Source organism: Mus caroli, unplaced genomic scaffold (assembly GCF_978045245.1).
Source record: "Mus caroli unplaced genomic scaffold, Mus_caroli_1 scaffold_14, whole genome shotgun sequence".
Taxonomy (NCBI): domain Eukaryota; kingdom Metazoa; phylum Chordata; class Mammalia; order Rodentia; family Muridae; genus Mus; species Mus caroli.
Window position 1 is genome coordinate 108,944,687 of NW_028227269.1, and position 26,091 is coordinate 108,970,777.

Below are 26,091 nucleotides of genomic sequence, written 5' to 3' on the forward strand. Positions count from 1 at the left end.
CTTCTGAATTCAGTACAGCCAGCAAGAAGTATGCTTAGTCAGTGTGAGGGAAGCTGAGCACCCCTGAGCCGTTGTTGACCTGCCTCTCTCTCACAGGGTCTCTGCAGCTCACACCTTGTATTAGAAGAGCCGTCCTCCATTGTGCAGCTGGACTACAGCCAGAAAGTGCTGCTTGTGTCCACCTTGCAGCGAAGCCTGCTCTTTTACACAGAGGAGAAGGCTGTCAAGCAGATTGGATCCCAACCAAGGAAAAGGTAAGCTTTAGGCATGTCACAGGGCTCTCAGTATTGACCCTTAACTTCTCCTAGGTTTCCTGTTAGCCAGATGTGGAGACCACAGCCACACCAGCCTAAGGTTCCTGGTAGCCTGTGCCTGCCCAAGACACTTTATGGAGTCTGATGGTGTCTTAGTTAGGGTTTTACTGCTGTGAACAGACACCATGACCAAGGCAAGTCTTATAAAAAACAACATTTAATTGGGGCTGGCTTACAGGTTCAGAGGTTCAGTCCATTATCATCAAGGTGGGAGCATGGCAGCATCCTGGCAGGCATGGCGCAGGAGGAGCTGAGAGTTCTACCATGGTACAGGGGGAGCTGAGAGTTCTACCATGGCACAGGGGGAGCTGAGAGTTCTACGTCTTCATCCAAAGGCTGCTAGTGGAAAACTGACTTCCAGGCAACTAGGGTGAGGATCTTATGCTCACACCCACAGTGACACACCTACTCCAACCAGGTCACACCTATTCCAACAAGGCTACACCTGCGAATGGTGCCACTCCCTGGTCCAAGAATATACAAACCATGACAGATGGGAAGAGGAAGCCTTCTAGTTTGAGGAGATACAGGGCCTGTGAGCATAGCCAGTGCACCCCAGGGCTTGGTCTGAGAAACACTGAGGGCAGTAGTGTGTGTCCACTCTAAACATGGTTTCTCTCTAGAGCCCTGAGAATTCAGCACCTTTGTGCCCCTGGCCATTGCTGTGCTCCATGCTGGTAGGTTGTGGCCAAATGACACTAGGTAACCTAGCAGATGTGGGCCTTTCCCATCATGGAGACCAAAAGGCAGATCCAGGTCTTACTGACAGACATGGCAATGGCTATGGAGTACAGTACTGGGTGCTATAGAAATTTAAGTGGGCATCCACTCAGCCAGGAGTGAGGACTACGTGCTGGTTAGGGGAGGCTAAAATGGGCAGTGTGATGGTTTGTATATCCTTGGACCAGGGAGTGGCACCATCTGAAGGTGTGGCCTTGTTGGAATAGGTGTGACCTGGTTGGAATGGGTGTGTCACTGTGGGTGTGGGTATAAGATCCTCACCCTAGTTGCCTGGAAGTCAGTCTTCCACTAGCAGCCTTTGGATGAAGACATAGAACTCTCAGCTCCTCCTGTGCCATGCCTGCCTGGATACTGCCATGCTCCCACCTTGATGATAATGGACTAAACCTCTGAACCTGTAAGCCAGCCCCAATTAAATGTTGTTTTTTATAAGACTTGCCTTGGTCATAGTGTCTGTTCACAGCAGTAAAACCCTAACTAAGACAGAAGTTGGTACTGGGAGTGGGGTATTGCTGTGATAGGCCTGACCATGCTTTTATTTGAAAGAATGTGGATTTTGGGACTTTGGATTTGGAAAGCAGTGGAATGCTTTAAATGGGGCTTAATGGGTCATCCTAGTAGGAATATGGAAGACTTTGTTGCTGGGAGTAATTTGAACTGTGTTGACCTGGCCCAAGAGATTTCAAAGGAGAAGAATTTCAGAATGTGGCATAAAGACTGGTTTTGTGGTATTTTGGTGAAGAATGTGGCTACTTTTTGCCCTTGTCTGAAAAGTTTGCCTGAGGCTAAGGTGAAGAGACTTGGATTAATTGCATTGACAAGAGAAGTTTCAAAAAAGCCCAGCAGAGACTTTGTTCTCTGGTTAAGTCTTATGAAGAGAAGTTTGAACAAGCATAGCAAGCTTAGAAAGGAAAAATATAAAATATATGGTTTGAGTATTAAAGGAGTACCAGGAAGTGAAATGGAGCAAAATCTTGTGTTCTAGGAGATAAAGATTAAGGGAGTGGGACCTTGGGTCAAGATCCTACCCAGCTAAATTAAATCCAGGCATGGTGGTACACACCTTTAATCTCAGGAGACAGGCATGCTGTTCTCTGCATTCAAGGTCAATCTACAGAGCAAGAACCAGGATAGCCAAGCTTATGCAGTGAAGGATTTAGAAAACATAAAGCTAGTGATAATGTAATAGGACAAGGGGATCATGTTCTAGTTCCTGTAAGCAGCAGAACTCGGCAGCTTCAGCCATGTGCCTCTGGCTCTAGAGTTAAGAATGGAAGGAACTACTGGGAAAATTGATGCTGGTTAGCTGGAGCTAAGGAATTAGCAGTGATTAAGAAGAGACCAGCATCACTGAGGTGAAATCTTCTGGAAATTGTTTTCTGGGAGCACAAAGAAGCTGTGCTCCAGAGATACCCAAGGTTGTACCTCATGCTGCGGCTGGACTTGGTAATGTGTAAGAGTCACTCAGGTGGTACTGCTTGTGAAGGAATGAAGGGATCATGGAGAGAAGCTGAGGCTTAGCACTGTGAGAGGCCAGGGAAGGACATTGGAGAAGGTGAAGCCTCAGCTGTAGTTGATGGCCCAGGACTGAAGAGGTCATGCAAAGGATTTGAGGCTTGGCACCCTGAAGAGAGCCTATGAGAGGCTATTGGTGAAGCCTAGTTGGAGTGGAATACCCCAGTGTATTAGAGATGTCAGTACCATGGAGTGATCACCAAGAACTGCAGCCATAGTGGAGTGGATCAACCTGAGCTTAGAGTGCTACAGAGGGCAGAGCTGGAAAAGTGATGCCAGCCCTTAGGAGGAGTCCAAAAGATCAAGTGGAATCCCAGACACTGAAACAAGAAGCTGTAACATTGAAATTGCCTTGGAGACTCAAAGATGTTAAAGATGCCAGAGCCATGGGACACATGCTGAGGAAAGCTGCTAACAGGGAGTGGAACCAGCCCAGGAGAAAGCAGTTTGTTGCAGTACACAAAGATGAAAAAGGAGTGGAGATCTGAAGACCGCTTTGACATCAGCCATGGAGATGCAGAGTTTGGAGTTTGCCCAGCTGGTTTCCTGCCTTGCTTTGGAGATTACAGTTAATTAAGTTGGATGAATCTCAGAAGAGACCTTGAACTTTGGACTTTTAACATTGTTGTGACTGCTATAGACTATGAGGACTTTGAAAGTTGGACTAAATGCATTTTGCATTATGCTATGTTTAAGTGTGGCCCCCATAGACTCATGTTTTTGAACAAGTCTATGGGGACCAGGGAGTGGAATGTGATGGTTTGTATATCCTTGGACCAGGGAGTGGCACCATCTGAAGGTGTGGCCTTGTTGGAATAGGTGTGACCTGGTTGGAATGGGTGTGTCACTGTGGGTGTGGGTATAAGATCCTCACCCTAGTTGCCTGGAAGTCAGTCTTCCACTAGCAGCCTTTGGATGAAGACATAGAACTCTCAGCTCCTCCTGTGCCATGCCTGCCTGGATACTGCCATGCTCCCACCTTGATGATAATGGACTAAACCTCTGAACCTGTAAGCCAGCCCCAATTAAATGTTGTTTTTTATAAGACTTGCCTTGGTCATAGTGTCTGTTCACAGCAGTAAAACCCTAACTAAGACAGGCAGTATCTCTCTTTTATCACCTGCTGGAAGAAGGACAACAAAGAGAAGGGTGAGAACTTAGGGCTCGCCACAAAAGAGCCATGTGGCAGAGGAACATACAAATAAGGCACTTTACTGTCCTCAGCAAGAGCATGAGCTTGTGGCCCTCCATAGCCACTTTGTGTGAGATGATGGGGAGGAGGGAGAGAGGGAGGCAGAACAGTGGAGGACTTCGCTGAGGAGGGCCAGGGTGTGGGTGTTGGGAACCTGCTTTTGAGAAGCTTTGGGAGCTAGAGGGACCACCTTGTATCCTCCTTTCTGTAAAGGGATGTTGTTGCCTGCACAGGTTTGGGACAGGATGACGGTGAGTTAACAGATGTTGAGAGGATGTGAGGAAGGCTAGAGAATAAGGAGATTAATAGGCATGGGAGGGTCTCTCCAGGACTGGTGGTGCCATTGGTGACAAGTGTCGAGGGAGAGGAGGATGAGGTGGTCAGACAAGACACAGCCAGCTTCTGATGTATTCATGGTCTGTCCCAGGCCCTGTGCTCTGCAGCAGCACTAGGTTTATTCTCCTCTCTGCTGGTGGTGGCAGCCTTCATATTAGAAGTTCCTCTCATACCCCTCTTTGGCTCCTATGTTCTTTTCTGAATACCTTCTTAATGTCATCAGTACTCTGGCATGCACTCAGGGAGCTGAAGCCTGTGGGTCTGCCTTCTGCTCTCCATATAAAGTATACTCTATGCCAAGGACTGGTCTAACCTGCAGAAACAAAGGAACAAGTCCCCCTCTCAGGGGACAATGACTTAATGCCTAGCTTGTGTCTCGGTGTCATTCTGTCATGGGCTGCCTTAGGTGTGGATTACAAGGATGAGGTCCATGTGCTTCATTCGGCAAGCGCTGAGGCTGCTTCATGGGCTGCTTCTTCCCAGCTGCCTTCTGCCCACTCCCTCACAGAACCCCTGAACACAAAGCATCCTCCAAGCCAGCTCTCTCGAGGACCCATCCTCATGTACAAATGCCAACTGTACTGTTGGGTGGCTGCTGGTGCCAACCTCATCCTCATCTTTCACATAGGCACACCCTCCTGTACCATGAGGTTTGCAAGGTTTCAGTTCACTGAGTGCAGGGTAAAACTCGCTGTGGTACATACAGCGAACAAAACAGAAGTGACGAGAAGTAAGAGGTCCCAGAAGTAGAAGGAAAGCAGACTTACAATTGGATCTCCAAACAGATTGTTACAGGAAAGGCAGGAGGGAGAGGCACTGGCTGCTTAACTAGAGTTCCTTTGGGCTTTTCTCTTTAGGGGGCCTCTCCAACACAAACCCACTAATAGCAAGAATGAGGCACAGTCCTATTACATAGCTGTCTATGAAAACTCTTTGCACTCAAAACAGTTGATTAGTCTAATGATCTTTGTTCTGAAGCTGAGTCTAACACATGATATCCCCCTGGATCCTATCCAGGGGGATTTAATTTACTAAGGTGCCAGCGGGGTCTAGTGGGATACCTTCATGCAGAGGAGCTCCCCACCTCCAGACATGCATCACCCTAGGGGTGATGGGGAGTGAGAAGCTGTAGACTGTGAGAGGATGGCACACAGGTAGCTCCTCACTTGGTTTTGAGCTTAATGGAGCTTTCTCCTCCAGTCTCACTCGACCTGGGGTATGGAAGTCACACTTCCTAAAGATGAGCTCACAGATCTCAGAAGACTGATAATGACTCACGCCAGTGCCCTCTACTATTTAGAGAAAGAACAAGCAAGGCGCAGAGTTGAACTTAACCTCTTCAGTTTGAACTCTGGTCGAAATCTGAGCGTTGACAAAGATGATAAATAGTGAGAGCTCCTGAGAATTTAGTTTGGGGCAGGGGCGGGAACCAGGTGGGTAGACTGGAGTAAGTACATTGCTGTAATCCAACTCAACAGCCCTACTCTGGAAACAACGTGGATGAACTCTCAGGCCTAGATGCTAGGAAGAGTATGCAAAAAAGAAAAGAAAAGAAAAAGAACAAAAAAAGCTCATGGCACCATCATTCAAAATTGTTTAAGACGGCCAGGCATGGTGGCACAGGTCTGTAATCCCAGCAGAGGCAGGCCTGCTCTGCCCAGTGAGTTACAGGCCATTCAGGGTCATATATTGAGATCCTGTTTCAGAAAACCAAACAAACAAAGAAAAAATAGTTTAAGAAAAAGGCTGGAATATAGCACAGATCAAGGATTTTACCTAACAGGTGTGAAGCTTGGGTCCCACTCCTAGTTCTGTACCAAACAAAATAATAATTCAAATACCAGCCCAGTGGCAGACTACTTGCCTAGCATGGATAAGGCCCTGAGTTCAGTCTCTAGCCACAAGGGAAAGAAAAAGAAGAGGAACAAAAGTCTTAGGTGGACTCACTGATAGAGACCTGTAATCCCCGCTCTTGCAAGAAGATCAGAAGTTCCATGTCACCCTGATAGTTATCCTATATAGCAATCGTGGACTAGCAGATTCCAGGCTAGCCTTGGCTTCAGGAAATCCTGTCTGAAAACAAATCAATAACAGTAACAATCTGGTAATAAGATTGAATAAATTATTTGTTTTTAAGATTTTATTTAGAGCTGTGCTTAGTAGTGCACACCTTTAATCTCAGCACTCAAGAGACAGACAGAGGCAGGGGGATCTCTGTGAGTTCCAGGCTACCTGGAGCTGTTTCACAGAGAAACTTTGTTTAGGAAAGAAAAATAAAAGAAAGAAAAGAAAAAGATTTCATTTACTTATTTTTAAGTGTGTGTGTGTCTGTCTGTCTGTCTGTCTGTCTGTCAGAGTAAGTACAAGTGTCTGAGGAGGCCAGTAGAGAGCACCATTTTCCTGGTTATAGGCTGTAAAGCTGCATTGATGTGGGTGCTAGGAGTCACACTCAGGTCCACTGTAAACCCAGCAGTGCTCCTAACACTGGAACACTCTCCAGCCCTGAATAAGTTATTTCTGATTAAAATGACAAAAACACTGTGTATGCAGCACAGTAGTAGCTGGGTTCAATTCCCAGTACCACAAAACCTAAATATTAGATTCATAGATGTGCATACTTCCCCAAAGCCATGCATATTCCAGTATCCCAAGGAAACATTTTGTAGTGATATTTATGTATTTTTTAAAAACTATATAAAGCCAAGTGTAATAGTTATAGAATCTAAGAGAGTGAGACAGTAGAATTTTGAATTTGAGTTCAATCTGGGGTAGATAATGAGATCTTAGCTCAAAAAAAAAAAAGGGATAATGTTAAAAATTGAATAAGTTGTGAAAATCTATACCGCAGTCAAAATGAATAAGCACTATAGTGTTTTTTAATCAAAAATACATTGGTTAAGTATAAAAGACAAATTACTTTAAATTATCAAAAAGTGGGTGTGGTTGTGTGCATGTGTGCGTGTGTGTGTGTGTGTGTGTGTGCGCACGCGTGTGCTATGTATATATTCATGTATAGAGCTTTAGCAGTTGAGAGCTCATACCTCTTTATACTAAGGATCTGTGTTCCTTTCCCATCATCTACATAGGGTGGCTCACCTCTAAGTCCAGTCCTAGGGGATCCTTGTGCCCTCTTCTGGCCTGTGTTGGCACTTGCTCTCACATACACATAATAACATGCAAAAAACAGATAATTAAAAAAGATTTTAATTATCCCTAAATTTAAAGCCTGCAAAATTATACATATGGCAGGCATCATTTATTAAAATGAAAGTGCTAAATCAGTATTGGGGTAAATAGGTATGTGTTGAAGTATCAGTAAAAACAAGAATGATGCCGAGCGTGGTGGCGCACGCCTTTAATCCCAGCACTCGGGAGGCAGAGGCAGGCGGATTTCTGAGTTTGAGGCCAGCCTGGTCTACAAAGTGAGTTCCAGGACAGCCAGGGCTAAACAGAGAAACCCTGTCTCGAAAAACCAAAAAAAAAAAAAAAAAAACCCAAGAATGATATCCATAGAATTCAGTGCGTTGGTCAGAATTTTGGCCGGGGTAAGTCGTTAGGAGCATAGAGCACATGCATGGTTCAGCTTCTAACTTGGTCTGAAGGCAGAGGATGGGTCCTTGGTGCACATTCCATTAGGCCGGTGATTCTCAACATATTTGGATCAAACGCTTTTGGAGGTAAGCAACCCTGTCACAGGGGTTGCCTAAGACCAACTGAAAATACAGATATTTACATTGTAATTCCTAACAGTGGTAAAATGACAGTTATGAAGTAGCAATGAAAATCATTTTGTGGTTGGGGTCACCACAGTGAGGAACCATGTTAACTGCATTAGGAAGCTTGGGGACCATTGCACTAGGCTTTGTGACATTTATTGCACATACTCTTTTTAAGAATTTTTTGTTAGATTTATTCATTTTATTTATTTAAAAATTTTTGAGGCAGTCTATCTCTGTAAAGTTGGACCCACAACTTATTCTGTAGACCAGACTGGCTTTAAACTCAGAGATCCTCCTACCTCTGCCTCCTGAATGCTGGGATTAGAGGCGTGCACCACCATGGCTTGCTAGATTTATCAGTCTTCTGTGTGTCTTGCTTGCATATCTGTATGTGTGCACTTGTGCCCATGGAGGGCAGAAGAGGGCATTGGATGGCATGGAACTACAGTTAATGGATGGCTGTGAATACCATGGGGTTGCCAGGAATCACACCCAGGTCTCTGCCAGTGCAGCACGTGCTCTCACAGCTAAACCATCTTCAGTTTTAAAGGTTTATTTATTTTATGTGTATGAGTGTCGTGTCTGGATCTCTCTCTCTCTCTCTCTCTCTCTGTGTCTCTTTCTGTCTTTCTCTGTGTCTCTGTCTCTCTCTCTGTCTCTCTGTCTGTCTGTCTCTCTCTCTCTCTCTTTCTCGCTCACTCGCTTGCTGGCACATGAGTACCTGGAACCAAAGGAGGTCAGAAATGGGTATCAGATCCCTTGGACATGAGTTATGGCTGGTAGTGAGCCACCACGTGAGTGCTGGGAACCAAACCTGGGTTGTCTGCAAGAGCAACAGTGCTCTAACCACTGGACAGTCTCGCCAGCTCCCACACATGCCCTTTTGTGTGTGTTGGATATTTCATAGTTTTATAAAAGTAATAGCAAGCTTGAAGTTGGGAAGGGAAACTGATGGGTTTGGAGAATTTCTGAAAGAGACATAGATGAGCTACTCCAGATGTGAGTAAAGCTTTTCATTCAAGAAGCTGGGGAGTGATGGTCACCATCGGGCTCTAGAAGGAGCAGCATGGTGAGCAGGGCTAGCAAGGGCAGCCCTGGACGGGGCAGCTTTTGTTCTGTAACAGAGGTTGTAGTAGTGGCCTCGTGGGGTTGCTGTGAGGATTAAAGGGAGAATGGACATAAAGTGTGAGGCACAAGCGAGCTGTGGTGGGAACTGTTGATGACACACAGGTGGCGTGTACTTGTGAAGGCATGGTGGAGCCTGGGTACAAGGATGCCAGTGTGACTTAGCGACCAACAAACAGTAGAAAGGACAAGAAAAAGCAATGATTTGTTATTCAGTAGATTCCTAGAGTTGATATCAGGAATTGACAATTGATCACTTCCAGTCAGTCCATGCCTGTATTTTTTTTCTTTCTTTTCATTTTTTTTTTTTCCAATTTTAGTACTGGGAAATTTGGTGCTTGTTTTATACCAGGACTGTGTAAGCAAAGCGATCTAACCCTGTACGCGGCCCGGCCTGGGCTCCGGCTGTGGAAGGCTGATGTCCATGGGACTGTTCAAGCCACATATATCCTCAAGGATGTCTTTGCTGGCGGAGTCACACCTTTTGAGCTCTACCCTCGTCTGGAGCCCTCTGATGGGGGAAGCTGCAGCTCGCCTGAGAAACACCTGGGGCTCGTTTCCTGCTTCTTCCGAGAAGGCTGGGTGTTGAGCTGGAATGAGTACAGTATCTATCTTCTGGACACCGTCAATCAGGTGTGTGGGAGAACTGCATCTGTCTTTGGGGGTCACAGGGCAAGAGGAGGGTACGTCCACAGGTGCTCAGCCACGGGGCTTCTAGGAAGATGGAAGGAGCAGTGTTAGACAACCAAGGAAATCAGACAGAGTTCTGTAATTTTTAGTTTAAAAAAAATGGTTTTTTTTTGATATTCATAGTCCTACACTGCTAAGAAATTAAAAATTTTGGTTTTTTTAAGCCCCAATTAAACTTGTTCATTATAATCTTTGATTCATTTTTTAAAATTCCACTTATATGTGTGTGTATGCAAAACCCACATGTGCCTCCTTGTGATCATCCCTGCATGTCCTGGCACCTATGTGGTGGTCAGAGGACAACTTGTGGGAGTTGTTTCTCTCCTTCCTCCTTGGGTCCCAGAGACTGAACTCAGGTATCTGATTTGATGGTAAGTACCTTTACCTGTGCCTGCAAGCCCCGTACCAATCAGCCTTCCCTTCCTTTTCTCTCCTTTCCATGTATGAATGTATGTATGAATGTATGTATGTATGTATGTGTGCATGTATCTTTCTTGTGACTGGACTCAGGGTGTTTGTGCATGTTAGACACATGTGCTGCCTCTTCTGAGCTACACCCCTCTCTTCCAGTTTCTGTGTTTTGTTTCAGTTTTGCATTTCACTCGTGGATGCTGAGCAAATGCTCTACTACGGAGCTATATAGCTCTGTTTTTGTTTTTGTTTTTACATTTTACTGTGAGGCAGGGACTCATTCAGCTGCCCAGGCTGATCTCGAACCTTTACTGTAGCCCAGGTAGTCTTTGAACTTTTGCTTGCCTTGCCTCAACCTGCCGAATACCTGGGATTACACTGTGCTTTATAGACCATGTGTTTCCTGACTACCAAATTCCAATGTAATCCCATCCAGTGAAGACTCAGACATGACAGACGCAATAACTCTGAGGACTGTCTCCCAGGCCTGGCGGTGCTGCCCAGGAGCAGGTTCCCCGTCCAGCCTGTTCTCCCCTGTTGTTTGGTTTGGTTTGGTTTGGTTTTTTACCCCTTTGTGTCTTAACCAAAGACAAGCATATTATTTTGCCTCCCCCCTCTCGTTCTTTTTAGAAACTAACTGACATGTCTTGGCAACTTTCCAGTACCATTACCTCATGGTAGAAAACAATTTCTGCCTAAATCAGGTGATAACAGATCACTCCTAGAAGCTGATTCAGGACTTGAAACAAAGCTGTTTGGTTTCAGTTACTTCTTGTCCTACAATCAGAGCTTCTGGCCTGCCCCACACCTTTCACCTCTAGAATCCAGGCCAGGCTCTCTTTCCTCCACATGACTCTGTGGGCCTGTGGCACATCTCTACAGAGAGTGTCCCCAGAGAATCAAACTCATCTGTTCCCACTGACACTTCTCTGGTTACCACCATGCTTGGTGACACTGTTGGTGCAGAGATAACTTGGCCCTGGAAGTCTCTGAGCTGCCTGTGTGGGGCACAGGTCTGGGTTATGGGGTCACCTTCTAGCCTTGCATTTGTTTCTTTGGTTTCTCCCATTGTGGATGACGTAACTTTTCTCCTGAGTTTCTGTGGCACTTGTTAATTACTGGCTTTAAGACATGTTGTAACTGTACATCAGCTTTTCATCTGAGCACTTCACCTGCGCCTCTCGGTGTATGTGTAATTAGCTGCCTAGGCAGGGAAATGGAGACAGTGTGTCTGTGAACAGACGCTATCTGCACCTCTGTGAGGTACCATGATTGGCAGCTTTTGGAACCTAATGTCATGTTTCCAGCTTTCTGTCAGGCCTACCTGAAAATTAGCAGAGAGCCTAGGCTCCATGTCTTCTGCAGTGAACTAATCTCTTGTGCACACTGTCATCAGTAAAGCTAAAGCAAGAACTGTTTTAGATTAGTGTGGACCCAGGATAATCCTTTGTAGTACCATCTGCTCTTAGCCAGAGACCATTTCCCTCCCTTCTTTCAATTCAAGAGCCTTGGGCTTCAAGACTTTCTTAGTAGGAAAGCACACAGTAGGGGCACTTGTTGGGTGGTGTATCATTCCTATCCTAGTCCATCCAGGTTTGTAGCACAGGACACACGGGACACAGGTTACCCACTCAGGATGACAGTGTTCACCAGCACTTCCTGAGGCAGAGCCTGCCCAGTGTGTAGAGTGGGAAAGGAAGCTCAGCATAGAGAACGCCTGCACTATGTACATGGGCTGAGGAACCGCCTGGGCTTTGGCTTGACCCTCCATTTTGGTGAGGCTCAGCATAGGCAGGATGACAGGTGGCTAGATTGGCCAGAGCCCCTGCCCTAACAGAGAGTATGAGCTTCACGTCATAAGGGAGAGAGCAGTGGGTCAGGAGGCAGTGCTGGGAGGTGGGAGAAGCTGCACCAGCCCTCATGGTGTCTCACTGCTAAGCTATGTGCGTGATGTAGGTTCCACATGTTGAATTCTGTCCCGCTGAGGGTTGAATTGCTTCCATGGGTTTCTAGGAACTGCCATGACAAAATCCAATAATTTCTCACAATTATTTTAATTATCACACCTGCTTGTTTATTGCCTGGTTGCATGTTTGTTTGTTTTAACAGGCCACAGTTGCTGGTTTGGAAGGACTGGGTGATATTGTATCTGTTTCCTGCACAGAAAATGAAATATTTTTCCTAAAGGGAGATAGGAACATTATAAGGATTTCAAGCAGACCCGAAGGACTCGCATCCATAGGTTTGTATTAACTGCCAAGTGTGCTGTGTGTGCCGTCAGTCCTCTGCTCTCTGGAGTGTCCATCCTGCTTAGGGTAGGAAACGTGCGCTGGAAGTCAGGTGCAGTGCTGCAGACCTTTAACCCCAGCACTCGGGGAGGCCCTGTCGTGAAGAACTGAAAAAGTTCTGTCATCGGGGTTTACGTGAACAAGGAGCTTTGTCATGGAGGTGACCTACTTTAATTTGTTAGGCAGTCTGATGGTGGTAGAGCTTTCTCCACCACCATCTAGAGTGTGAAGATGGGTGGTTGGGTGACTGGGAAGGAGAAATCAGAAACCACTTGACTCGTCCAGGTGCCCACCTGAGACTCTGTGTGTGGTAAATGTCGCTGAGGCACAGGGTTGTGTCGTTTTAAAACAGTGACATTTGTAATTTACTGTACATCTCTGGCCCTAGACACAGACTGTCCTTTGGGATTGTTATTTTCCCCTGTGCTTTGGATCTTATTTTATGGTTCGTGTAAACTGTAATGGTTTTTGTTTATTTGTTTTGATGTAGACTGGATCTTATAGCCCAGGTTGGCCCAAAGTTGCATTCCTTCTGACTTAGCCTCCCAGGTACTAGGATCACAGGTATCCGCCACAGAAGCAGGCTCTGGTCTTGTCTTGTCTTGTCGTGGTTGGTTGGTTTTGCAGGGCTGGGATTCAGCCCCAGCCTTTGCACGTGTTAAGTACACACTCTATACCTGCTAATGAGCAAAGAACTGTAACAGTGTTTTCAGGCAGCTTGGGGCAGCTGGGGCTTGGTGCTGAAGTTGCTTTTGGGGGTGATGCCAGCATGCCAAGGCATCCTTACCATTATCACTTATCTTCCCCAAAGTAGAGGGTGGGTTGGGGTGAATATTCTAAAACCAGGATTCTTATAAGAAGTGCATGTAAGGTTTATGAGCTGTATAAGAAGGTCCATTGTGGCTCAGAGAGAGCAGTGGCCTGGCACTGCTGCACGGGAGAACTTTTATCATCGGGGCTGACTGCTTCAGATGTGCACTGTCTGGTAGGGCATCGCAGGCCATCTGTGGTTTGAGGTACTTCAAGTGGTGGGTGCTACTAATAATTTGAATTTTAAATGTTAATTAATTTTAATTAATTTGAATTTTGGAAGTCACATTGTGTTAGTGGTTCCACATAGCACAGTACAGCTCTAGACCTAGTACTCCCACTACTTTCTGTGATCTTTGGCAAGTCACTGCAGAAAAGAGTTAAGTCTCCTTGCCAGTGTATACTCAGGCACCCACAGTCAGCCCAGTGACATCCCTCAGGAGAATGGTTGTACCTCAAGGATAAGAGTCCACAGCCGGGCATGGTGGTGCACGCCTTTAATCCCAGCACTCGGGAGGCAGAGGCAGGTGGATTTCTGAGTTCGAGGCCAGCCTGGTCTACACAGTGAGTTCCAGGACAGCCAGGGCTACACAGAGAAACCCTGTCTCGAAAAACCAAAAAAAAAAAGAGTCCATGAGTTTTCTTGATGGCTGTTGCCTGGCACCTTGTATAGTGCACAGCACCCCGTAGATGCTTGGTCAAAGTGCACAGCACTTTCAAGTTGTGGTGTTGAAATGGAAAGCTCTAGCCCTGGAGAGCTCAGTGCTTTGTTGAATGGAAGGAGGTCCACTGCAGTGGGACGTTTACTGGCTGTTTAACCCAGGACTCATGTCTCATGCTGGGCCGTCACCCTACTCCATGCATTGACACTGACCTCCATGTGTTCTCTGTTGGGAACCCACTCTACTGGGAAACGGCTTCTCTTCCTTGAATTTCAAGGAACTTAATTAGAATGCTTCTTAGATAATATCAAGGTATAATGCAAGCATAGTATAAGTAGGGAATTTAACTATACCCTTCTTGATATAGAAACATTTATAAAAGTTTCTAAAATTGAAATGAGAAGTGCTTTATATTTAGTGGTATTCTGTTACTGGTGGTGTTTGCAGAAGACAACTACAGTAATTATCTTACTGATCTTAACTTACTGAGCTTCCCTGAACACAAAGTCCCCTGGAATCTCCTGTGGAATCCTTTGAGTTTCCCTGCGTTTGGAGAATTTGGAATTGCTTGATTTCTTTAGCAGGATGAATTTGGCTGCTGGTGCCCAGGCTGGCAGGCTGAGTGCTGCACCCTGCCATCTCCCAAAGAGCCAGCTGTAAACCAGTCTCTTCTTTCTCAGTGAGAGACGGTCCGGAGATGACAAGATGCTCTGAGCAGGTCCATGGCCAGCATCTGGAGAAGTCACTGGGGGCCACTGTTTGTGAGACAAGACTTCGAGGCTCTTCTGTGGCCAGTTCCGTGGCCAGTGAGCAACGGAGCAGGAGCAGTTCACTCAACTCCACGGACAGTGGCTCTGGACTACTGTTGCCTGGACTTCAGGCTGCTCCTGAGCTGGGCCAGAGTGGTCAGCCATCCTCCCAGAGATTCAGTGTCATCAGCTCTGAAGACTTTGACCAGGAGCTTATTGTGAAACCTATCAAAGTGAAGAAGAAGAGGAGGAAGAGAAAGACAGGTACTATCCTCGGGCAAGGGCACACTCACTCGTGTGCACACTCACTCGTGTGGCACCTCAGGTAGCCTAGCCAGAACCTTTGGGGATGTACACATCAACTGGGAAGGGATGATGCTGTCACTGAAGGGCACTTGCCGCTCTTGGCAGACAGAGAGCTCCACACACTGAATGAACCCTTCCCGCACATTAACAGTGCGCACACACACACACACACACACACACACACACACACACACACACACGTAAGCATTCAGCAGGGTCTGTGTTGGTCGGGCATTTACCCATGCTCTCAGGCTCTGATCCAAAGGTCTGGATTTTGCTCTTTAATATTTAAGATAATACTTAATATAAGATGTTGGCTTACTGTGTATATCATTCACCAGACCAGAGACATTACAGACATGTGAGACAGTCACTGAAGCAGGGGTTCCTGCTGCTGTATTTGTTGGACATCTTAGATTCTGTGTTGGCATGTTACCAGATACAGGGTTTAACATAGAAGTATTTTTTTTTCTTTTTCTGAGGTAGATATCTGTGTAACCCTGGCTGCCCCAGAATTCACAGAGACCTTCCTACCTCTGGCCCCGAAGTGCTGGGATGGAAGCCGTGTGCCACCACCCAGACACAGAGCATTCTAAGCACTTCGCTCCTAGGGACTTATTGAGGCTTTGCAGCTAAGGGCTGCTGCGGCTGAAAGGAGCATTAGTGAGCGCTCGTGCGTTTGACAAGTTTAAAGGTTGGCCTCTAATCCATACGCGTCATTCCTGTTCCAACTTCTGAACATTGCACTAATGAAATTCGGTGTCTAGTGAAATGTCCATTCCACTGGACATTGCTGTACTAGGATCATTTTTACTTCGCAGGTTTCTTCTTTTTCTTCCTCTTCTTTTTATGGGGGTGTGAGAGCAGAGTCTCAGCAAATGACTGAGGCTAGTCTGAAACTTACTGTGTAGCTCAGACCGGCTCTAAAGTCATGAGCTTCCTCTTTCTACTTCCCAAATTCTGGAGCTAGAAAGATTAATTTATATCGAACTCAATATCCTTCATTTAAAATATTTTTTTCTTGAGCCAAATGCTTTTTCAGTACTCTGGTTGTGTGTGTAGAGTCATGCCTTACTGTGAATGTTCTCATTTTAAATCAGAAGGTGGAAGCAAGAGCACCTGCCCCAGTTCCCTCGAGTCAACCCCCTGCTCCGAGCTCCCTGCTGACAGCCCCCAGTCCCTGAACACAGACCTCTTGTCCATGACCTCGAGTGCTCTGGGCAGTAGTGTGGATCAGCTGAGCACAGAATCTCCAGAGCAAGAGAGCAACCTCGGGGGTGAGGTGAATGGAATCTCACAGGAAAACAGTGGTCCTGAAGCATTCCATGTCCTGGAGCTGCCTGGCCCTGCCCCTGGCCCTGCCTCTACCCCCGCGGATGAAGAAAACTGCACTGGGAAGGAAGCGTCCCAGTGTAGCCACACACAGGACACAGACCTGCTCAGTGGAGTGCTGACTTTACCCTTGCAGCCAGAGGAGGATGTGGGAGGTGCTGACATCATCTCAGGCCTTGACGAGCAGCCTGGTCCTGCTGCTGATGCAGCAGTACATACAGAGTTCTGCCTGCGGGGACAGAACAGCTCTGCTGAGGAGCAGGAGGCAGACACCATGGAGTTCAGTGACCCCCAGAGCACGTTTTCTGAAGCCCCTCTTCTGGACTCAAGTATGCTGCCTTCCAGCCTCAGCTGGCCCCCAGGTGCTGAGCAGTGGCTGCCTGGGATTGGAGTGTATGACATCACCACTGAGGAGGCCAGCCCAGAACCAGACATCCTGACCCATGTGGCGGTCCCTAGCCACCTGAGCTCAAATCCTTGGCATTTACTAAGTGACAGTAACACAGGTCAGAAGGAAACACCCACTTTTCAATGTGACATGGGAAATGTGGAAGGACAGGTGACTCCTCTTGCCTCTGCCACAGTGGCCAGCACCCATGCACATTGGCTGGACCAACCTTTCCAGGATCAGGCAGTGACATCCAGTGATGAGGAAGACATTTATGCCCATGGACTCCCATCTTCATCCTCAGAGACAAGTGTCACAGAGCTTGGAGCTAGTCGCTCTCTGCAGGACCTGAGCCAACCAGGTGCTGAGGAAACCACCCTGCTCAAGGCAGATCAGGTCTGTGTGCTGATGCAGGAAACATAACTAGTGTGGTGGCCATGGCAGCTGCTGCTTTTCCTTTAAAGAGCATGCATGGCAGACTCAATCATTTTCCTTCTTATGGAAATCGTAGTACTGCACAATCGTAGCTTTGAAGTCTGGGTTTGGGGGAATTTCCAATTCAGGGACTCTGAATCATTTGAACTATATTACTTCTGATCTGGCTCAGTTAACCTCCTACCAACAAAAGCGTAATCTTTCAAGGCCACAGCAGTGTGGGCACTTAAGGTAGCCTGAGGTCACTGGAACACCACTGTGCCGAGGACTGTTTGCTCTGAGCACGTATGTGATGGGTAGTTCCTGCCTTCCCCATAGTCCATCACTCGTAGGTATATCAGTGTGAACTGGGGGCCTCTCTAGAAATGCTGCTTCTGCAGTGTCCTCATAGTGCCCAGGACACACTGCAGAGTGAAGCCCCAGTCTGCTGTGGGGCCTCTTGACCAGCGCAATTTATTGTTCTTGGGAGTTTTATATTTAAAATTACTTTTAAAAAAGGGGTTTCTAACTCATTCTGTGCACCAGACTGACCTTGAACTCAGAATTCCACCTTCCTCTGCCTTCTGAGTGCTGGCATCAAAGTCTTGTGCCACCACGCCCAGCCCTAAAAATGATGTTTAAGTATTGATTTTCTTTGGCATGTAAGTCTTAGCAAATATGTTTGGCTCCAGAGCTAGCTGTGTACCAGCACATTCCCTAGTAGCTGATGTGAGGCCCACTCCTGCATCATCAGAGCTGAGAGCAACGATGCTTACCAGCTTGCACCATGTGCAGCTCTGGGCTGAGCACTTCACACACTTAAATCACTTCTTTAAAAACAAACTAGGGGGCTGGAGAGATGGCTCAGCGGGTGAGAGCTCTTAGGTCAGAACACTGACTAGTCTTCCAGGGGTCCTTCCTGAGGTCAATTCCCAGCAACCATCTGTGATGGGATCTGATGCCCTCTTCTGGGGTGTCTGAGGACAGTGGCAGTGTACTCATAAATAAATCAATCTGTAAACAGACAAACAAACAAGCAAAATAGGCCCCAGGTTTAGTTGCCCCCGTTGCATGGAGGAGGAAGTTGAGCCTCAGAATAGTAAAGTAGTGTATGCACCGGATCACGTTACAAGTGAAGTCAGGGTAGCCCAGGACTCCCCCATTGTCTGTAGAAGTGAATGTACAGAACTTGGGCGGCTTGTTCTGCATCCTGTGTTCATCTTTTCAGTGCACTGCTTCCTAAGTGCTCTTAACTGACAGTGTATGTGTCCATGCTGGGAGCTCACTGCAAGTGGCAGCTAGCTGTCGCTATGGGAAGAGCTATGGGAAACCACAGCAGTGTGGTCACCTGATATAGAGTATTAGTTGGCAGATGACATCTGTTGGTATATCTTAGAACTTTAGCTTAAGAAAGCTCTCACCCATGGAAAAGGATCCTGGAGCTCTGAAGTTGTCTACCAAGCTTTGCTGTACCTGGTCTTGCTCCAAATAGCAGAAAAGCTGAGAAATGTTGGGTTGTTTGCTTGTTTGTTTGTTTGTTATAGGACAAGGGCTAAGTGAAAAGTTTGCTATGGTGAACAAAGCCAGGTGGAGAAAAGGTAGAAACCATTCCCTTTCATAACACTAGCTTCCATATCAGGTGTTTGTACAAGTATGTCTAAAGTAAACCTTTTTTAGCTTTGACTTTTAAACAAATCCTAGCACCATGGGACCAGCATGACAGGTGAGTGGGTTAGGGCTGACACCAAGCCTGAGGACCTGAGTGCCATCTCTAGGATCCATGTGGTGGAAGGAGAGAAGCAGCTCTCACAAGTCTTCTGACTGCCACACATGTGCTGTGTATAGCACACTCGTGTGTGTGTGTGTGTGTGTGCATATACATGGTTACATTAGACAAGTCTTCTGACTGCCACACATGTGCTGTGTGTATAGCACACTCGTGTGTGTGTGTGTGTGTGCATATACATGGTTACATTAGACAAGTCTTCTGACTGCCACACATGTGCTGTGTGTATAGCACACTCGTATGTGTGTGTGTGTGTGCATATACATGGTTACATTAGACAAGTCTTCTGACTGCCACACATGTGCTGTGTGTATAGCACACTCGTGTGTGTGTGTGTGCATATACATGGTTACATTAGACAAGTCTTCTGACTGCCACACATGTGCTGTGTGTATAGCACACTCGTGTGTGTGTGTGTGTGTGTGCATATACATGGTTACATTAGACAAGTCTTCTGACTGCCACACATGTGCTGTGTGTATAGCACACTCGTGTGTGTGTGTGTGTGCATATACATGGTTACATTAGACAAGTCTTCTGACTGCCACACATGTGCTGTGTGTATAGCACACTCGTATGTGTGTGTGTGTGTGTGTGTGTGTGTGCATATACATGGTTACATTAGACAAGTCTTCTGACTGCCACACATGTGCTGTGTGTATAGCACACTCGTGTGTGTGTGTGTGCATATACATGGTTACATTAGACAAGTCTTCTGACTGCCACACATGTGCTGTGTGTATAGCACACTCGTGTGTGTGTGTGTGTGTGTGTGCATATACATGGTTACATTAGACAAGTCTTCTGACTGCCACACATGTGCTGTGTGTATAGCACACTCGTGTGTGTGTGTGTGTGTGTGTGCATATACATGGTTACATTAGACAAGTCTTCTGACTGCCACACATGTGCTGTGTGTATAGCACACTCGTGTGTGTGTGTGTGCATATACATGGTTACATTAGACAAGTAATACAAATGGAAATCATAGCAACAAAGCTTTAGTATGCAGAGTTCAGACACGATCTCATCCACACTTCCCCTAGCTGTTCCCAGACAGCAGGCCAGGAGTCCAAAGGTTAGCACAGGGTTTGAAAAACTGTAATGCTGTTCCCATAGGGTATCTGTCATAAGTTAAGTGTACAGAAAGTTGATTTACATACATGTGTTGATGGCCTTGTCTGTATAAAATAAAGCCAGGTCTCTTGATGTGATGTCATGCACTACCAAGCATGCATGGCCTGTATTCTGTGCAGGGCATGTGCACCAGGATCACTATAAACATAGCCCAATTGTCAAATCATGAACTTACTTTAAATGTTATGCTTTCTTTTGCAAGCTTTTTTGTGGGAGGGGTTGTATGGTTCTTGAGTGTGGACTTGCGAGGTGACAATGTCTTGTTTTGACGAGTGGTTGGTTACACCTTCGAGCATACTTAGGAAGGGTACTATGCTGTGTGAAAGTGTTATCCAGGGATGCTCTGGGATCTTCCACAAGGACCAGAATTCCTATTCCAGAATGTTTCTGGGACTGGATCCAAGGAGAGCGGGGTTAGGCAAGGCTTCTCAATGATCCTTTGACGTCAGTATCCTGCCTACTTGCCTTGTTGGTAACAGCGTGATGAAGGCAGCAGTGTCTCCTGCACAGAACTCACTGGCCTCTGTCCTTGTTAGTTTGCAGAGAGCTGGATGGGCTACTCGGCTCCTGGCTACGGCATCCTCAGCTTGGCGGTCTCGGAAAAGTTTCTCTGGTGCCTGGACTACAAAGGTGGCCTGTTCTGCAGTCCCCTGCCTGGTGCAGGGCTGCGCTGGCAGAGGTTTGAAGATGCTGTCCAGCAGATGGCAGTCTCTCCCTCAGGTTTGCCTCCCAGCTCCTACTTCCCAACCCCCAACACAGCTCCCAGCTCCCAGGGCAGCTCTCCTCTGGCAACAGCAGTGTCAACAGATTGACCTTCCTGCCTGCTTAGCTGGGTACTGTTAAAGATCATGAATGCTTCCTTTGACACTGGTTAGGGTGATGGGTGTTCAGCATACTTGCTTGATTTTTTTGGTTTTTTATTTTATTAATTACAGAAATAACACAAGGAACATATTTTTGTAAGCTATACAAATAATTTGAGTTTTGAGGGCTTTTTTTATTTTCTCCTCAAGTTGGAACACTAAATCCTCATAAAAATAATATATTTCGGTTTGTCAATGTTGCTCTAAAGCAACTGAAGTAGTGAGGCAAGGCCAGGCCTGTAGGTGTGTGCTGGAGGTTCCCTGACTGCAGTCGCAAAGGCCTCACACTTTTGTGCATTGTTTCGAATTTTAGTGAACCCAGGAGACTTATTTTGAATACAGTCTGTTAGGCTGAGATAACTCCCTTATCTATGGAGACTCGTTTACTTGTGGTTTTCTTTATTTCTGTTTGTTTTTGTTTTAGACATGGCTGTATAGCACAAGCTGACCTTGAATTCACTGTGGAGTTCTGGCTGGCCTCAGACTGGGTCCTCCTGCCTCAGCCTCCCAAGAGCTGGGCTATAGGCATAACCCCACTATGCTTCATTTGAGTTTTCCTAATGCTAGATACATGTTTATCTCTTCTGAAGCAGTGGGCATCGTGGAGGAGAAACAAAAGGAAGGGCATTCTTGTTAAAGTATTAGTTTATTAGTTGTTTGCTCGTTTTCTTTCAGTTTGCTTGACACTTATTTTCCCCTGGAGATTGGGTGAGATAATAGCCCACTCCATTAGCTGGTGTTGTGTAATTGTATATCTTCATTTTTTTCCTGTTTCTGTCACATACTTTTAAGCCCATCCTCCTAGCCATTTAGAAGTGTTGGTTCTCTGCTGATGGTATTAATTACTTTTTATTTTTCCAACCATTCCTTGGCTGCAGTGGTTGGAGCTGTCTGTGTGTCTCTGTGAGATCATCTTTCTCAGCTGAGACCCACACATCTTTGGATGCCTTGGGCCCTGTGGCGTTGCAGGGCAGGGCTAGGGGAGAAGCTGTGTACATGACTTCTCGGAGGCCTCCGTAGCTCAGTGCATTCATTCTTTGGTATCCTCACCTGGCCTAATGCCTTAGCCTCTGCTCACAGTGCCTCTGGCCTGCTGCCCACCTTCCTCACTTCCTTTATCCATTCCTCAGAATTCTTTTAAATGAAAACATGCTGAACTGACTCACATACACATAAGTGATCCAGAAAAGGCCCTTCCCAAGGTCCCCAAAGTTAGTTTTGGGTACTAATTGAGCCTCATGTGTCAGTAGGCACGTACCTAATGAAATGTCAGTTATCTCTCCCGACATGAGTGAGTGACTGCTTCGTGCCCACCCCGTGCTATGTGGTGCATCCCCTCTTACATCTAGCCTTTAGATCAGTTCTAAAAGGTGGAAATGACCCACCTTTCAGTCGAGAAAAGCGAGACTTGGATACATTCATATGTTGACAACATAGAGCTGGTGGGTTTAAACTCTGGCATGCTGGGCTCTTGAGGTGGAAGCAACGAGATGTATTTTAGAAAGCTGCCCCTCTCAGGGCTGAGAATGGAGTGTTTGTGTAGGGGAATCTCATGTTTGTTGAGCAGTGAGTAGAGGTTTTTCTTCTAGGGGCTCTTCTCTGGAAGATTGAACAGAAATCTAACCGTGCTTTTGCTTGTGGCAAAGTCACCATCAAGGGGAAGCGGCACTGGTACGAGGCTCTGCCCCAGGCTGTGTTTGTGGCCCTGAGTGATGACACAGCCTGGATCATCAGGACCAACGGAGATCTGTACCTTCAGACAGGTAGTCGAAGGCCATGTACATTGTCCTTGTCACTTGCTGAATCTGCAGCTAGTCACATTCTGAGAGCAGTCACAGGATGCAGAGACCGAGAACCAAGTTAAGTGAGAACGTTTCTAGAAGCGCTGTTTCCCATGGAAGAACAGTTGCCCCTGACACAGACTGGTCTGGGCAGGAATGAATAGGTGACTGAGTACAGGGTAGGATGCCTCATGGGGCAGAGCCTGCCATTCCTGCCGCTGCCCATACCCTGTGCATACCCTGGAGTATCCAGGCTGAAGAGGAAAGCAGGAGTAGCCATGACTTGACAGACTTCTCCCTCTTTTCTCAGCTAGGTCACAGCCCAGCACCTGGACACATAGTTACATGTGGATTGGGGGGAAACAACAAGAAGTAACTTTGCTGTAAATAGCAATTGACTTGTCCTAGGAAACTGCCCTTAGGGAAACCTTTAGCTGCTAGACCTGGCACAGTGGGACTTGTTTATTAAAAATACACTGTAATGAGTCAGTGTCTGTGTGCTGTCAGCAGGGGGAACTGTGTGCTGTCATGGGGAAATGGCCTTGGGAGCAGGGGGCTCTGTCTGTGCTGTCAAGGGGCCATATGGATTTACATGAAGATTGATCTAGTCATTTAATACTGATTCCGAGAACATGGCTTCATCTTTGGAGTGAGCCATCAGCCGGGAATGGTTCTCCACCTGGCTCTGTCTCAGGTGTGGAGGTCATCACCTGGTCACCAGCACTGCCAACTTCATGGACATGTGTGGGGCTCTAGCCTTCAGCTTAGTTAATTCTCGTGTATTTCAGTGGAAGTTGGATGCTCTGATACACACATGCATATCTAGCTTCCAGGGCATTTGACTTTGGTCATGGTAGGAAAGGGGGGCCACTTTGGACCTACACATAAGGAAGAAGCAGGTGACCTCCAACCATGCTGTCAGAGCAGTGTCCACATCACCCTAACTCTTCCTGTCCTACTAAATTGGAATCGGTGGTTGGCACCGATTTGCAGAAGTCCTGTGGGCAAGTCCTCATAGTTGCAAACTCTGCTGGCACCCCTGTGATTATACTACTAGGACGTAATTGCTGGCCAAAGCAATAGAACATGGATTTGCATATTATCTGTCCAGCCTGCTCCCTCAGTAGTTGCCTTTGATGTCATTTAGATACATGACACACATTACTGACAGGCCACAGAGAGGTGAGGGGAGCTCCCTGGAGCTCTGACTCTGCATAAGCCTTGCAGTATGATAAGTCTGGGGTTTTACCTGAGCAGTTGTACCTGAAAAGGTATCTATTATGAAAGACCACAGATAGCAAAAGTACCAAAAAAAGAAAACCACAGATCAAAAGAGAGTGTGACAAGCTTCAACTGAGTCTGCGGGGCTCTTCCTCTCTCACTACAGGTCTCAGTGTGGATCGGCCCTGCGCCCGAGCCGTGAAGGTGGACTGTCCATACCCACTGTCCCAGATCGCAGCCCGGAACAGTGTGGTGTGGGCACTGACAGAGCAGAGGGCCCTCCTGTACCGGGAGGGTGTGAGCAGCTTCTGTCCTGAGGGGGAGCAGTGGAAGTGTGACATTGTCAGGTATGGGCCCAGCACTGTGACCTTTATTCCTGAGCCTCTCCTGGCAAAACCAACACTCACAGGTTTCACGGTGGGAGAGTTTTTGCTTTTGTCAGAGTTGGCCTCAATAGACTGGTCTTGGGAATGTTCTGCGCTCCTCTGCTGGTCACATTACCATTTGTGTTGGGGTTTAGGTATAGAGCTTGGCAGGAAGAGTATTTGCCTAGCACGCACAAGGCCCTGAGTTCCATCCTCAGTCATACACAAATTCAGCTGTACGTGCCTGTAGTCTCACTTAGGAGCTAGAGGCAACCCGTAATTGCCTCAGTTCAGAGTCATCCTCAGCCTTGGATACATGTCTCCAAAAGAGTGTAGGGGTAGAGCAATGGCTCAGAGGTTAAGAGCACCAGCAGCTCTTCCAAAGGTCCTGAGTTCAATTCCCAGCAACCACATGGTGGCTCACAACCTTCTGTAACAGGATCTGGTGCCCTCTTCTGGCCATCCAGGCAACACAGTGTATGGTGTGTGTTTGTGTGTGTGTGTGTGTGTGTGTGTGTGTTTAATTAAATCTTTTTTAGAAAGAAAGTCTATTTTTTAAAAAAGGTCCTAGAACATCAGAGAGCCACTAGGTCACATGGTCTCCGTGCACAGCTACCTGTTGTCACATGTTTCTGTTGCAAGTCTGTGAGAGTTAGATACAAATGCTTATTGGTATTTTTATCCTAGTCGGTTGAAATTTGTTCTGGACTATAATATATAAGATTTGGGATAGGTGGTGGTGTCACACACCTTTAGTCTCAGCACTTGGGAAGCAGAGGCAGACTAATTTCTGAGTTTGAGGACAGCTTGTTCTACAGAGCAAGTTCCAGAATAGCCAGGGATATACAGCCATCTTGAGAAAAAAAAAGATTTGCTCATATACAGATCAGAATGATGTTAGTTCAGTTTCAGCTAGCCAGTAAATCTTCCTGCTGGGAACCAGGACACTCTGGGGCCTAGGTGTACAAGACAGCCAAAACTCAACCCCTTCAACTCAGTGGGGAACCATGCCTCAGCCAGTTGGGGTACCAGTTGGTGTGAGGATACTAAGCAAGACAGAGAGCACAGAGCAGTGGGGAGTTGTCGATTGCCTTCCGTGGTTGAACAGGCAGCATGCCAAGGCTAGCCTCAACTGAGCCCCAGAGCTGCCAAGGGTATCCCCAAAGGAAGAAAGGAACCGCAGACTCATCAGAGATGATGGTGTTTGCCAGAGATAGCTCTACACCACAGCCTAGCATGGGGAAGGAGAAATGCGGGTGCTCTTGGCCTGAGTGCTGCTCACTTGGGATGGGTAGCTTTCTTCTGTGAGTGTGTCTGGACAGTAAGTATTGCCCAGCAATGTACCTTAGGCGCAGATCCTTCCTTGTCACTCGGTAATCCACTCCTGCTTAGCCTGTTCAGAGACACTCAGTAAGGCAGCCTTCTGCATACTGTGCCTTCTGGGTTGGACTGATGCTGTGTTCTCTCACTGCCAGTGAAAGGCAAACTCTGGAGCCTGTCTGCATAACTCTTGGAGATCAGCACACACTCTGGGCCCTGGACATTCACGGGAAGCTATGGTTCAGAACTGGCGTGGTTCCCAAAAAGCCCCAAGGAGACGATGATCACTGGTGGCAGGTAACTGATGGAACTTTCTCTGACTTACAGACCCACCCTTTCTGCCTTCTCTTTTCCTTAAGAGACTGGATTAAATTAGTAGTATTTACTTTTATCATTTAGGAGATGACTTTCCTGTGGTTGGGTATATTAAAAATATACACAAAAGCTTTCCCTCATAGTAATGACTTTAAAGCTTTCTTTACTTTAATACAGGATGGAATTTATTTATTTATTTATTTATTTATTTAAATGTTATTTAGGTATCCACCACTATAGGCTAAATAAACCCAGTGACATCCATTTGAAGACCTGGGTAATAATGATGTTTAATTCTGAACAAACATGCT

The 26,091-nt window shown here is 46.6% G+C and overlaps 1 protein-coding gene across 1 annotated transcript in view; it reads left to right on the forward strand.

Annotated features, from left to right (window-relative positions):
- The window catches only part of Tecpr2 (tectonin beta-propeller repeat containing 2), an 85,927-nt gene that overhangs the window by 29,462 nt on the left and 30,374 nt on the right, over positions 1-26,091 (forward strand). Inside the window, exons 5-13 of the mRNA XM_021178973.3 lie at positions 97-254; positions 9,263-9,575; positions 12,153-12,285; positions 14,484-14,816; positions 15,959-16,974; positions 20,452-20,635; positions 22,368-22,541; positions 23,947-24,127; positions 25,621-25,762. Of these exons, the coding sequence (XP_021034632.1) occupies positions 97-254; positions 9,263-9,575; positions 12,153-12,285; positions 14,484-14,816; positions 15,959-16,974; positions 20,452-20,635; positions 22,368-22,541; positions 23,947-24,127; positions 25,621-25,762 (2,634 nt within the window). The remainder of the gene's footprint in view (positions 1-96; positions 255-9,262; positions 9,576-12,152; positions 12,286-14,483; positions 14,817-15,958; positions 16,975-20,451; positions 20,636-22,367; positions 22,542-23,946; positions 24,128-25,620; positions 25,763-26,091) is intronic.